Genomic DNA, 13,559 nt, shown 5'->3' with positions numbered 1-13,559 from the left:
GGTAGTTCAGTGGTAGTGGGTGTAACTGGATAAAATGTGTTGTTCAGTGGTATAAAGTGGCGCGTAACCTGATTAATGTTAGTTCAGTGGTTTAGTGGCGCATACTGATATAAGTTAGTTCAGTGGTAGTAGGACAACTTCTTCGATTTTATACCTGAAAATGAGAAAAAGAAAAGATGTAAAATTCAGCGACCAAGTGTTGAGATTGCAGGCTGAAGTGAGGGAATGTAGATAAATACCACTCAGATGCTTAAGATGAACAACCGAAAATGTGTTAAGAGGGCAAACAGAAGTAGCGATGCTTAACATAGAGCCAAAGAGCCTGCTGGAGGGGAGGTCCGGGACTGAGGAAGCAAGGTGGCAGGGCAGACATGCTAAATGCTGGGACCATGATCAACAGATCACAGGTAAAGACTCATCATATACTGGAAAATCAAGGAACTCACCAACGGAAAGGGTTCAGAAATGGAAGGACTAATTTTGCTACTCTTCTCGGTCACCACGGGACGGTTAGAGAACGCGGAAGAGGATATTGATCCAGGTCCACCCACCTCTGTATATCGGAACAGACCGTTTATCGTTGGCTTGTGTTTCAGGAAAGACAAAGTCAGCATTAAAGGAAGGGGAAAGAATGGGGTGAGAACAACATCGACCAGAAGTCTTTAAACGATGCGCCCTGATAAAATTGTCTTAGACTTCTGTTACCAATGCTCTATTGAAAGGTGAGGAACAGACCAATGGTCAAACTGCCAACATCATACCAATTCCAAAGAAGGGGCGACCTTAGCGAACCATGAACTATGGGGAATAAGCTTGTCTTCCCTAGTTGCCAAGTCTCTAAACAAGATGGTTCTAAACGGTTGAAGCCAGAAATCGAGACAATTCTGCGTAGAAAACCAGATATGGATTCAGACCAGGAAGGTCAACAACTCAACAGGATATTGGTACTGAGACGTCTTAAGAAGGGTGTCAGGTCTGGAAACTGCACAGCTGGTACTGACATTTATAGACTTTAAGAAGCTTTCGACATTGTACATCGTGGGATATGCTAAAGATTCTAGAAGGCTTACGGCATTCCAGTCAAAATCGTGCTGCTTATACGGTCTTGTACGAGAAAGACTATGGCCAAAGTCACTAACTCAGACGGAGAAATGAATTGTTCGTAGATACTTGCAGGTGTGTTACAGGGTGATACATTAGCACTTACCTCTTGCAATAGTCATCGAACTACTGTATGAGGCAAGCCTAGGCGATGATGCGGAGCGACGATTGGACTCACCCTCGAAACGTAGAAAAAGCAGATGTGTGGGGCCAGATCATCACCGATGTGGACTTTGCAGATGATATAGCACTTTTATTGAGGACATGGAACAAGGCTAACAGTTCCTGCCTCAGCGTAGAATCGGCGGAGCAAGCTCTGGGGGATCTAACACAGAAACGATAGCAAGACAAGGTCATGACACTGAATTTTGGATTGGCAGGATCGATCTAGGCGAGACTTTCACATACAAAGGGGGGGGGGGGGGGGGAGGGGGGGGGAGTGGCCTGTCAAATCGATCTGGCGGGATAAGCCATGATAGAAGGTAGGATGATTTCATTACTTGAGGTCTTAGATTGAAAGAGCACAGCTAGGGAGATAAAGGGTCTTAGAGTAAGGGTATAAGCGTGGGGTGCCCTACATAGATGAAGGATATCTGGGAAATCCGCAAAACTCTCGCAAAGTGCCTAAAGATTAGAATGTTCATTAGCGGCGTGTGAAATGCTTGTAGCTCTACGATCAAGAAAAACCTGGGCACTGTCAAGTCAAGAGAAAAGTTTGGACGGGAATACACAAAGATGTTGCGTATGGTGGTGGGTATCTCATGGAAGGACAAGGTCCGAGCAATATAAGCTTGTATGTTAGCCTCCAAGGCTGTCAAACAGTTACGGAGCAGGAGATTTAAATGTCGGAGGGACACTGCATCCTGAGACATCGCTGCCAGTCACTTGCCAGGGGTTTTCAGTTCTTATGGAACTACGCACGTGTAGTGGCAAGCAAGGCGACCAAGACTAAGCTACTTGTCTTTGTTACTGAAGGAAGGGTGGGACAAAACTCTATAAACGAGGAAATGCGAACCCAGATGCGGGACAGGGATATATGGTGGGGGTTTTCTGGCGTAGATCGGACTTAGATCGACTTAGTTAGTAGTAGTGGTTAGTGGCAGATACCTGATAATTGGTAGTTAAGAGGTTGTGGCGAATAACTGATAAATGGTAGTTCAGTGGTAGTGATCGCCTATACCTGATATAATGTTAGTTAGTGGTTGTGTGCATGTAACTGATAAATGTTAGTTCAGTGAGTGGCGCGTAAACTGATAAATGTTAGTTCAGTGGTTGTGGCGCATTAACCTGATATAAATGTTAGTTCAGTGGTAGTGGCGCTAACTGATAAATGTTAGTTCAGTGGTAGTGGCTGCGTAAACCTGATAAATGATAGTTCGTGGTCAGTGGCGGCGTAACCTGATAAATGTTATGTTCAGTGGTAGTGGCGCTTAACCTGATAAATGTTAGTTCAGTCGGTAGGTGGGATAACGCCTGTTAAATGTTAAGTCAGTGGCTAGGGGTTGCGTAACCTGATAAAATGTTAGTTCAGTGGTAGTGGCGCTACCTGCTGAATGTTAGTTCAGTGGTCCAGTGGTAGTGGCGCGTAACTGATTAATGTTAGTTGTTGTGGTAGTGGCGCGTAAGACCTGAATAAATGTTAGTTCTGGTGGTAGGGCGCTAACTGATTAATGTTAGTTCAGTGGTAGTGGCGCATAACATGATAAATGTTAGTTCGTGGTAGTGGCGCTTAACTGATAAATGTTAGTTCAGTGGTAGTGGCTGTGGGCGTAACTGATAAATGGTGAGTTCGTGGTAGTGGCGCATAACCTGTATAAATGTTAGTTCAGTGGTAGTGGCGATAACCTGATAATGTGTAGTTTCAGCTGTTGGTAAGGGGCGTGTACCTATATATTGGTAGGTCAGTGGTAGTGGGTGTAACCTGATAAAATGGTAGTTCATAGGGGTAGTGGCGCGTAACCTGATAAATGTTAGTTCAGTGTAGTGGCGCTAACCTGATACATGTTAGTTCAGTGGTAGTTGGACAACTTCTCGGACTTTTACTACCTGAAAAGGAGAAAAGAAAAGATGTAAAATCTCAGCGACTCCAAGTGTTGAGATTGCCAGCTGAAGTGCGGGAATGTAGCATAAATACCACTCAGGATGCTACAGAAGAACAACCGTTATAGCTGTTCAAAGAGGGGCAAACAGAAGCTAGGCGATGCTTATCAAGCAGCCAAAGTGCACTTGCTGGAGGGCAGGTCGGGAACTGGAGAAGGCCAAGGAAGCAATGGTTGGCAGGCAAGACATGCTAAAAGCTGGACCTTGATCAACAAGATCACAGTAGAAGCCCATATTATTATGGCAAAATCAAGGGAAACTCACCAACGGAAGGTTTCAGAAATGGATGGACTATTTTGCTACCTCTTCTCGGCTCACCACGACGTTAGAGAACGCGTGAGAGGATATTGATCAGTACACCCACTCTGAATGTCGGAACAGAACCGTTTACGTTGGATGAGTACAGGAAAAAAAATGCAAAGTCCAGCAAAAGGAAGGGAAAGCATGGGGTGAGCAAATAGCCACAGAAGTCTTTAAAACGATGCGACCTTGATCAAATTGTCTTAGACTTTGTAACTATGCTAGATTGAAAGGTGAGAAACCGACCAATGGTCAACTGACCAACATCATACCAATTACATAGAAGGGCGACCTCGTAGCGAACCAAATGAAACTTTCGGTGAATAAGCTTGTTTCCCTAGTTAGCCAAGTCTCTAAACAAGATGGTTCTAAACCGTTTGAAGACAGGAATCGAAAAATTCTGCGAGAAACAGAATGGATTCAGACTGGATGGTCAACAACTCACAGTATTGGCTCTGAGACGTCTTATAGAGGGTGTCAAGAGTCGGAATCTGCCCTAGCGCGGTTCTGACATTTATAGACTTTAAGAGGCTTTCGACAGTGTACATCGTGGGAAATGCTAAAGATTCTAGAAGCTTACGGCATTCAGTCAAATCGTGCGCTTATCGGCTCATGTACGAGAGATGGGACAAGGCCATAGTCCTAACGCCAGGACGGAGAAACTGAATTGTTCGACGATACTTGCAGGTGGTGTTACCTGGAGATACCTTAGCATCCTTACCTCTTTGCAATTGTCTCGACTACTGTATGAGGCATAAGCCATAGGCGATGATGGGAGCGACTTGGACTCACCCTCGAAAGTAGAAAAAGAGAAGAGTGGGGCCCTAGATCATCACCGATGTGGTCTTTGAAGATGATATAGCTACTTATTTGAAGGTCATGGAAAGGCTATACGAGTTCCAGCTCAGAGTAGAATCGGCGGCAGCAAGGTGGGACTACACATAAAACGAAGCCTAGACAAGGTCATGGACACTGAATATTGGTGATCGATTAGCGACCTACAAAGTCGTTCCGGGGAAGCCATAGAAAATGTTAGATGATTTCAGCTACTTAGGCTCCTGGATTGAGAGCACAGATAGGGAGATAAGGGTTAGAAAGGGAAAAGCGTGGGTGCCTACATATAGACTGAACGGAATCTGGTAATCCCCTAACTCCAAAGGCCTAAAGATTAGTTTGTTCATAGCGGTTGTGAATAGTACTGCTTCACGATCAGAAAACTTGGACACTGACAAAGGCTCAAGAGAAAAGTTTGGAGGGCCATTACACAAAGATGTTGGTATGGTGCTGGGTATCTCTGGGAAGGACAGGTCAGCAATATAACTTTGGTATGTATGGTTTGCCTCCAAGGCTGTCAAACAAGTTAGAAGCAGGAGATAATATGGTCGGGGGACACTGCATCCGAATCTCTGAGCATATCTTTGCAGTGATTTTAGTCTTATGGGAACTACGCACTCGGGTAGAAGCGCAGCAAGGGCCGACTGACCAAAGCTACTTGTCTAGTGTTACTGAAGGAAGTTGGGACAAGCTTAAGAGGAACTGCGAACCTCTGATGCGGGACAGGGATATATGGGAGTGGGGTTTTCTGGCGTAGATCGGACTCAGCTCTCTCGACATAGTAGTTGTAGGTGTAGTGGCAGATAACCTGATAAATGGATTTCAGAGTTAGTGGCGCATAACCTGTTAATGGTGTGCAGTGTAGTGACGCATAACCTGATAATGGTTAGTTCAAGTAGGTAGTGTCGCGCTATAACTGATAAATGTTAGTTCAGTGGTAGTGGGCGTAACCTGATAATGTTAGTTCAGTTGGTAGTGGGCATAACTCTGTTAAATTGTTAGTTCCAGTGGTAGTGGCGCATAATGATAATGTTAGTTCAGTGGTAGTGGCGCGTACCTGAATAATGTTAGTTCAGTGGTAGTGGCCGGTAACATGATAAATGTTAGTTCAGTGGGTAGTGGCGCATAACCTGATAAATGTTTGTTCAGTGTGTAGTGGCGCATAACCTGATAAATGATAGTTCAGTGGTAGTGGTGCGTAACTGTAATTGTGAGTTCATGTGGATAGTGGCGCGCAATAACGGCTGATGAATAGGTTTAGTTCAAGTGAGATAGAGTGCGCGTAAACCTGATTAAGTGTGTTAGTTCTGCAGTGGTAGTGGGCGTAACCTGATAAATGTTAGTTCAGTTGGTGTGGCGCATAACTGATAAATGTTAGTTCAGTGGTGTGGAGCTACCTAATAAATGTTAGTTCAGTGGTAGTGGAGCATACCTGATAAAATGTTAGTTCAGTGGTGTGGCCTGTGGCGCGTACCTGATAAATGGTAGTTCAGTGGTAGTGGCGCATTCCTGATAAATGATAGTTCAGTGGTAGTGCGCATACACTGATAAATGTTAAGTTCATTGGTTAGTGGCGTGTAACTGATATATCGGTAGTTCAGTGGTAGTGGCGTGTAACTGATAAAAAGGTAGTTCAGTGGTAGTGGCGGTAACCTGTTAATGTTAGGTAGTGGTAGTGGCGCCATAAACCTGATAAATGTTAGTTCAGTGGTAGTAGGGACAATTCTCGACTTTTACTACTGAAAAGGAGGAGAAAAAGAAAGATGTTAAATTCAGCGACTCAAGTGTGAAGATTGCCAGGCTGAAGCTGAGGGAATGTAGCATAAATACCACTCAGATGTACAGAAGACAACGAATAGTGTTCAAGAGGGCAAACAGAAGCTAGGCGTTGATTATCATAGCAGCAGAAGAGCACATGCTGGAGGGGCAGGTTCCGGGAACTGGAGGAAGCAAGTTGGCAGGGCAGAATGCTAAAAGCTGACCATGGGATCAACAAGATCACAGCGTAAAGATCTCATCATATACTGCAAAATCAAGGGAAATCACCAAACGGGAAAGGGTTTCAGAAATGGAAGGACAATTTTGTATCTTCTCGGGCTCACCACCTGACGGGAGAGAAACGCGGAAGAGGATGTTGTTCCAGTCCACCACTCTGGAATATCGGAACAGTAACCGTTTACGTTGGATGAAGTTACAGGGAAAAGCAAAGTCCAGCTATAAAAGGAAGGGGAAAGGCAATGGGGTTGTCGACGACATAGCCCCAGTAGTCTAAAACGAGTGCGACCTTGATTCAAAAAAATATTTGTCTTTAGACTTTCTGTAACAATGCTCTATGTAAGGTGAGAAACAGACCAATGGTCATGCCAAACATCATACCAATTCCATGAAGGGCGACCTTAGCGAACCAATGAACTATCGGGGAATAAGCTTGTCATCCTAGTTGCCAAGTCTCTAAACAAGATGGTTCTAAACGGTTGACTGCCGGCAATCGAGACAATTCTGCGTAGAATCCAGAATGGATTCTGACCAAGGAAGGTCAAAACAAACCTCAACAGATATTGTACTGTGAGTCTTATTAGAGGGTGTCATGAGTCGGAAAACTGCCAGCAGTTTGACAATTATAGACTTTAGAAGCTGTCGCAGTGACATCGGGGAAATGGCTACAAGATTCTAGAAGCTTACGGCATTCAGTCAAAATCGTGCAGCTTTTACGGCTCTATGTACGAGAAGTACAATGGCCAAAAGTCCTAATCCAGGACGGAGAAACTGAATTGTTTCGATGATACTTGCTGGTGTTTTACTGGGTGATACCTTAGCCTCTTACTCTTGACAATAGTCATCGATTACTTGTATGAGGCAAGACTATAGGCGATGATGCGGAAGCGACTTGGACTCACCCTCGAACGTAGAAAAGCAGAAGAGTGGGGCTGATCATCACGATGTGGACCTTTGCAGATGATATAGCACTTATTCTGTGGACAGGGACAAAGGTCTAACGACGTTCTGTAAGTGTAGAATCGGCTCGGCAGCAGCGTGGGGACTACACATAACGAACGGCAAGAACAAAGGTCATGACACTGAATATGGAGATCGAATCTAGCGACTACAAAGTCGATCGGGAAAGCATAGAAAATGTAGATGATTTCATTAAATTAGGCTCCCTGGATTGAGAGCAACAGATTGGGAGTGATTAAGGTTAGAGGTTTAGAAAGGAAAAGCGGTGGGGTGCCTACATAGATGAGGATATCTGGAAATCCAAACTCTCAAAGAGCCTAAAGATAGATTGTTCATAGCGGTTGTGAATCAGTACTGCTTACGGATCAGAAACCTGGACACTGACAAAGGCTCAGAGGGAAAAGATTGGACGGGAATACATCAAAGATGTTGGCGTATGGTGCTGGTTATCTCAGGAAGGACAAGGTCAGCAATATAACTTTGTATGGTAGCTCCCATGGCTGTCAAAAAAGTGTACGAAGAGGAGATTAAAAATGCGGGACACTGCATCCGACATCTGAGCTAATTGCCAGTGATTTAGTCTTATGGGAACCTATCGCACGGTAGAGCTCAGCAAGGCCTACCAAGACAAAGCTACTTGTCTATGTTTACTGATAGGAAGTTGGACAAAATCTAAAGAGGAAATGCGAAACCTGATGCGGGAAGGTATATGGAGGGGGTTTTCTGGAGTAGATCGGACTTAGGAGCTCCGGACGTCTCTAGTAGTAGTAGTGGTGTGGCAGATAAAAACTGAAAATGGTTGTTCAGAGGTTGTGGCGCATAACTGTAAATGGTTAGTTCAGTGGTAGTGGACGCATAACCTGATAAATGTTAGTTCAGTTTAGTCAGTGTAGCATTACCTGATTTACATGTTAGTTCAGTGGTAGTGGCGCGTAACCTGATAATTGTTAGTTCAGTGGTAGTGGCGCATAAACCTATAAATGTTTAGTTCAGTGTAGTGGCGCATAACTGATAAATGTTTTTCAGTGGTAGTGATGCGTAACTGATTAATGTTAGTTCAGTGGTAGTGGCGCGGTAACCTGATAAATGTTAGTTCAGTGGTTAGTAGTGCGCACTCCATAACTGATAAATGTTAGTTCAGTGGTAGTGGCGCATAACCTGACAAATGTTAGTTCATGTGGTAGTGGTTGCGTAACTCTTGATAAATGTTAGGTTCAGTGGTAGTGGCGTAACCTGAATTAAATTTAGTTCAGTGGTTTAGTGGCGCGTAACTGATTAATGTTAGTTCAGTGGTAGTGGCGCGTAACCTGATAAACTGTTTAGTTCAGTGGTGTGGGCGCATAACCTGTAAATGTTAGTTCTAAGTGGTAGTGGCTAGCATAACCTGAATAAATGTTAGTACAGTGGTAGTGGGCATAACTGATAAATGTTTGTATTCAGTGGTAGTGGCTGTGGCGCGTAATGATAATTGGTAGTTCAGTGGTCGTGGCGCATAACCTGATAGAAATGTTTGTCTGTGGTGTGGGCATAACCTGAAAAAGTTAGATCAGTGGTGTGGCGTGTAACCTGATAAATGGTAGTTTCCAGTGGTAGTGGCGTTTGTAACCTGAAATGGTAGTCAGGGTAGTGGCGCGTAACCTGTAAATGTTAGTTCTGTTGTGTGGCGCATAACCTGATAAATGTTAGTTCAGTGGTAGTTGGACAACTTCTTCGACTTTTACTACCTGAAAAGGAGAAAAGAAAAGATGTAAAATCCTGCGGGACTCCAAGTTTGAGATGTCCAGGCTGAAGCTCTGAGGGAATGTAGCATAAAATACCATCAGATTTGCATACAGAGACAACGAATAGCTGTTCAAGAGGGCGATTCAGAAGCTAGGCGATGTTATCAAGCAGCAAAAGATGCTCTGCTGGAGGGGCAGGTCCGGGAACTGGAGGAAGCAAAGTTGGCAGGGCAGACATGCTAAAGCTGGACCAGGATCACATTGATCCACAGGTAAAAGCTTCCCTATTACTGGCAAATCAAGGAAACTCAACCAACGAAAGGGTTTCAGAATGAAGGACTATTTTGCTACTCTGCTCGTCTCACCTCCGTCGGTCAGAGTACACGCGAAGAGGATATCTGATCCAGTCCCCCCACCTCTGAATATCGGAACAGAACGTTTACGTGGGATGTAGTAACAGGACAGAAAGCAGATACCTTTATACAGGGGGAGGGCTATCAATCACAGTTGACTAAACATGGGGCATTGGCGGTATTAAAATATTAACAGAATTGTGTATACCTCTTGCTGCGATTATTTTTTCTTTTAGTATCATCCTTAGTAAAGGAATACAAGAGGATTACATGATATTTATTATGAAAGTTTTGAAGCAAAAACATGTCTGTTGACACTTGAAATAGCAGAATATGTTGCAATTGTATGAAGAATAAGTTACAGTAAGTAATCAGACCTCATGTAGATATGAGCTAAGTATTGGCGTGATCTAGAGCAATTGTGTTGAGAGAGCAATGTGTCTCTAGTGTGATGTTTTTTTTGAGAGAAGAGAAGAATTTAGAGCAATCCTGCAAGTTCTCAAGTTGCTTCGTTGCTTCAGTTGATGTTTCATGTTCAGAACTAAAATCCACGATTTACTAGTTTAGTAGATTATAAGTTATTAATGGTTAGTTTGTTGTGACTACCAACACAGTGACGGTGCCCAGCATGCTGCTGCCTCAAATATCACATGATTAGTCACTCTCTGTTGTACAATGTGCACACTCAATTATCAGCCAATCTAAATTAATCAGGAAGTTTGAGCGGGTTTTATTGCTAATCAGCTAATGTTTTACAACAAAAAAGGGTTCTTTTGCGATAGTGTAAACGCGATAGCTAGCGCCATCCAGTGCTAATTAGCGCTGGATGGCGCTAGCTATCACGTTTACACTATCGCAAAAGAACCCAAAAAAGCTAATTATAATCTAGTTAGATAAGATTATTTAAAGGTGATTTAGAGAAACTAAATGCCAACCTTTCTGATTCCGCCTCTAAACATCTACCAGAGTGTTTCTAAAGATGATCACACATCTAACATTGACCTGTTTATGTATTTCCTATCAATACATCACTAAAATCAAGGTTCTTAGGTCTAAATGCCGTCTGTAACTCACAATTTGCTCGCATGTGTTTTTGGTAAGTCAAAACGTTATTTGACTTATTATCTTACTTTAGTAACTGACTTGTCGTTATACCTGAATAACCGATCTATGTGCAAGGATGTTGCAAATGTTGTTTAAACGCAGTGGCGTAACGTTGCCTGTTGGCGCCCCCCCCCCCCCCCCCCCCCCCCCCGCTGAAAAAGTGCCCCCCTGTTGGCGCACCTTCGCACAGCGGGGCCCTTCGTTACGCCACTGGTTTAATGTGTTATGGAATAAGCTTCTAAAGTACCCCTGTACTGTGGTGATATCCTAGTTTCTGCACGACGAAATAGTTTTGTCAATGCATGATAGTAGGTAGTAATATGTAAGTAGATATGTATTGAATGTAGGTCTTAACTCTGGCGCAGCTCCAGGTTGTCGGGAATTTAGATTCCTTTTTGGTTGGAATTATTCTGCAATGCTGCAATGTTATTTTTCAAATATTGTAATTAAAACTAAATAACAATCAGTAGAATTTATAACGTTTATTTCCACACTTTTCTGACAAGCAGTGATAGAAGATTTCAAAACTTGCAGAGCGCGAACAAACCGCATAATATTATCCAGTTTTGATTATCAAGTTATCACGTTTTAGGAATGAATTTAAATTGAGCCTGACGCTAGATTTAAAAATTGTTCTAACGATCATCAGACCGGTTAATTTTGCTCGAGTTGTTTACACACGTCGTCAGATCGGTGTCTTCATCATTCAGTTTAACTGTTCATAGTACATGCTTCTGTGTCTGTTGTAGACGACATTACGATGACGGCATTGGCTGGAGTTAAAAATTTGGTTATCAATGAATAAAGGAGAGTTGAGACACAGTTAATAAACTGCGGAGTGACTAAAATGCTATACAGCAAAAACAGAAAGCTCCAACCAAACACTCCACCTACTGATCCTAACCACCCTAACAACTCTCAAGCTCTCTCTCTTCAACCCTCATTCCCTCACTCCTCTTGGTGCACAAAACCATTCCAACCTATGTATGTCCCCCTTACGGGTTCCACAAGCCCAACGGTACATAGTTAGACGAAAAACAGAGAAGCCTTGATTGCCAGATCAAGGACTGCATCAGTAGCAGCGAAATACGGATATACCTTCTCCCTTACAGTCAGCGAGCTGACAACTATCTGACTGTGTCTTTTAGGCCTTGCCACACCACCTTCGCTATTGCATCCGCTCGCCCGTATTCACTGACACATGCCACACCTGGGTTTAGTATGAAGATGTACGCATATTCACCCAAGATGCGGAGATGCCTCAGTTTAGCAAGTTGAGATACAACAGCAAACTCACAGGAGCATGGATCAGAATCATCAGTTACCAACCTGACACCGTTTCGGGGCTTTAATCGCAATACGGTTTCCTGTCAGGCGCCCCAGCAGTCCACCCTTGAACCACCATCTGATCCGAGAGTCACTTGAGGAGACCCGTTAGAGCTCGCAATTGGCGACGAGATAACGTTTATGGTTCCTCTAGATGTTATAGTGAACTCTCAAGCTCCAACCTTCCTGAACTCCCACTCCCTCTTTCTCGATAACAAGTAAATCCATCTGGAACAGTGGGCTGCCTCTTTCCCACTGTCCCGTACCAGCTTCTTCAGCTCTCTTCCTCTAAAACCAATCATCCTCGCAGCTCTCTCCAAACTCTGCGCAACCACTCCCCTAGCTCCAACTTCGACTGCGGCATTATAACAGCACCAACCTTTCGCCTGAATCTCAGCCTGCAGACCACTGTATCGGTCGAGTTTGTACTCGTGCGATTCAGCGATCCGCTCTTCAGATGGTACTGTTAGCTCCCACCAAATAACTGTCTTTGCCGACCTTGAGAATATCACAAGGTCCGGCCTCAGCCGTGTTTCCACAATCTCACTGGGAAACTTAAGCTGCCCCTCAAGGTCTGACAGCACTATCCAATCCCGATACCCACTCAGGATCCCAAAACCACGACTCTCCTTCCGGTCGTCTGTACCTGCTTTTCTCCTCCCAGCAGGAACAAAATCAATGAACTGTCTTCCATTGCCGGCCTTGTTCTTATAAGTGTTCACTCGGCGATCACAATGGAAGACAACCTGTTCAGAGATCTGCTTCAGAACCTTGTCGTGCCGCCATCTATACCTTCCTTGACTAAGGGCCACCTTACACCCAGCCAAAATGTGCTGAATGGTGCCCATCCTCTCCTCACATAACTTGCACTTCCCATCCTCATCTTCACTCCACTTGGAAACCATAGAGGGGGTTAAGAGGGTGCCGTACACAGCACTTAGCATGAACCCAATAAGTGAGTCACCATACTTAAAAAGTGTATGCCAGCTCAAATCCGTCTTCATTACGAGCTCTCTCCACTCACCCCACCTGCTCTGCATCTCCAGAGAACCTACTTGCACCTCCCTCTCTCTTTCAATGTTCTCCTTCACTCTCAGCATAACCTCCCTCTCTCTTTCCCGCTCATCCATCCTCTCCCAAGGTTTTTTCCAGTCACCAAAACCGATGCCAACTCTTTTTTGAGGTTGCACCATCCCTCGCACCGATTCACAGACCAAATCTCTTCTGGCCTCTTCCAGTTCTGTCTCAGGCCTCCAAACTCTACCAGAACGAACTTGGGGCTGGACTGCTTTAATCAGGTCATCCTTAGATGTCTGATAAGATTGCAACAGTCGACACTTCTCTATCTTCCATGTATCTGTCAAGCTGCTCACCGGTAAGGCCACACTGGATGATTGACTGAACAGACAAAGACCACTCAGAGTGTGCCCCACCCCTAACCACTTTCTGAGGAAACTGTTGGTATTCTGTTCCCATCTGGTAACTGTTGTGAACGGAATATCATAGATGGCAAGAGGCCACTTCAGTTTTGGAAGGACCATGTACTGATATCCCCAGCACTTCTGGAGTCCAGTAAATGTAAGTCCTAACAAGATCAAATATGAAATAACACAGAAGAGGGTACCTAAGTACTATAGCAATATTTTCCCCTCTATTAAGATGCGTAGTATAGTAAAATATAAAGATGTGAGGCAGTGCATAGAGGCTGCTTCCTGTCGTCATTGTAGACCTAAACTGTGTGTGATCTAGTCTGGTGAGTAGATTC

General features: G+C 44.1%; 2 protein-coding genes across 2 annotated transcripts in view; both read right to left on the bottom strand.

Moving 5' to 3' along the window:
• The window catches only part of LOC134815539 (uncharacterized), a 113,876-nt gene extending 106,892 nt beyond the window's left edge, over nt 1-6,984 (bottom strand). The window contains exons 1-2 of the mRNA XM_063824079.1: nt 6,883-6,984; nt 4,985-5,143 (exon numbers count right to left, since the gene is read on the bottom strand). Of these exons, the coding sequence (XP_063680149.1) occupies nt 4,985-5,143; nt 6,883-6,984 (261 nt within the window). The remainder of the gene's footprint in view (nt 1-4,984; nt 5,144-6,882) is intronic.
• A 4,980-nt stretch (nt 6,985-11,964) lies between these two features.
• Nucleotides 11,965-13,335, bottom strand: LOC134815538 (uncharacterized). Its single transcript, XM_063824078.1, has one exon. The coding sequence runs from the start codon at nt 13,333-13,335 to the stop codon at nt 11,965-11,967; it is 1,371 nt and encodes a 456-aa protein (XP_063680148.1).
• Nucleotides 13,336-13,559: the final 224 nt, after the last annotated feature.

Source organism: Bolinopsis microptera, chromosome 5, assembly GCF_026151205.1.
Source record: "Bolinopsis microptera isolate Bmic1 chromosome 5, MBARI_Bmic_1.0, whole genome shotgun sequence".
Taxonomy (NCBI): domain Eukaryota; kingdom Metazoa; phylum Ctenophora; class Tentaculata; order Lobata; family Bolinopsidae; genus Bolinopsis; species Bolinopsis microptera.
This window is presented reverse-complemented; position numbering and strand designations above follow the sequence as displayed.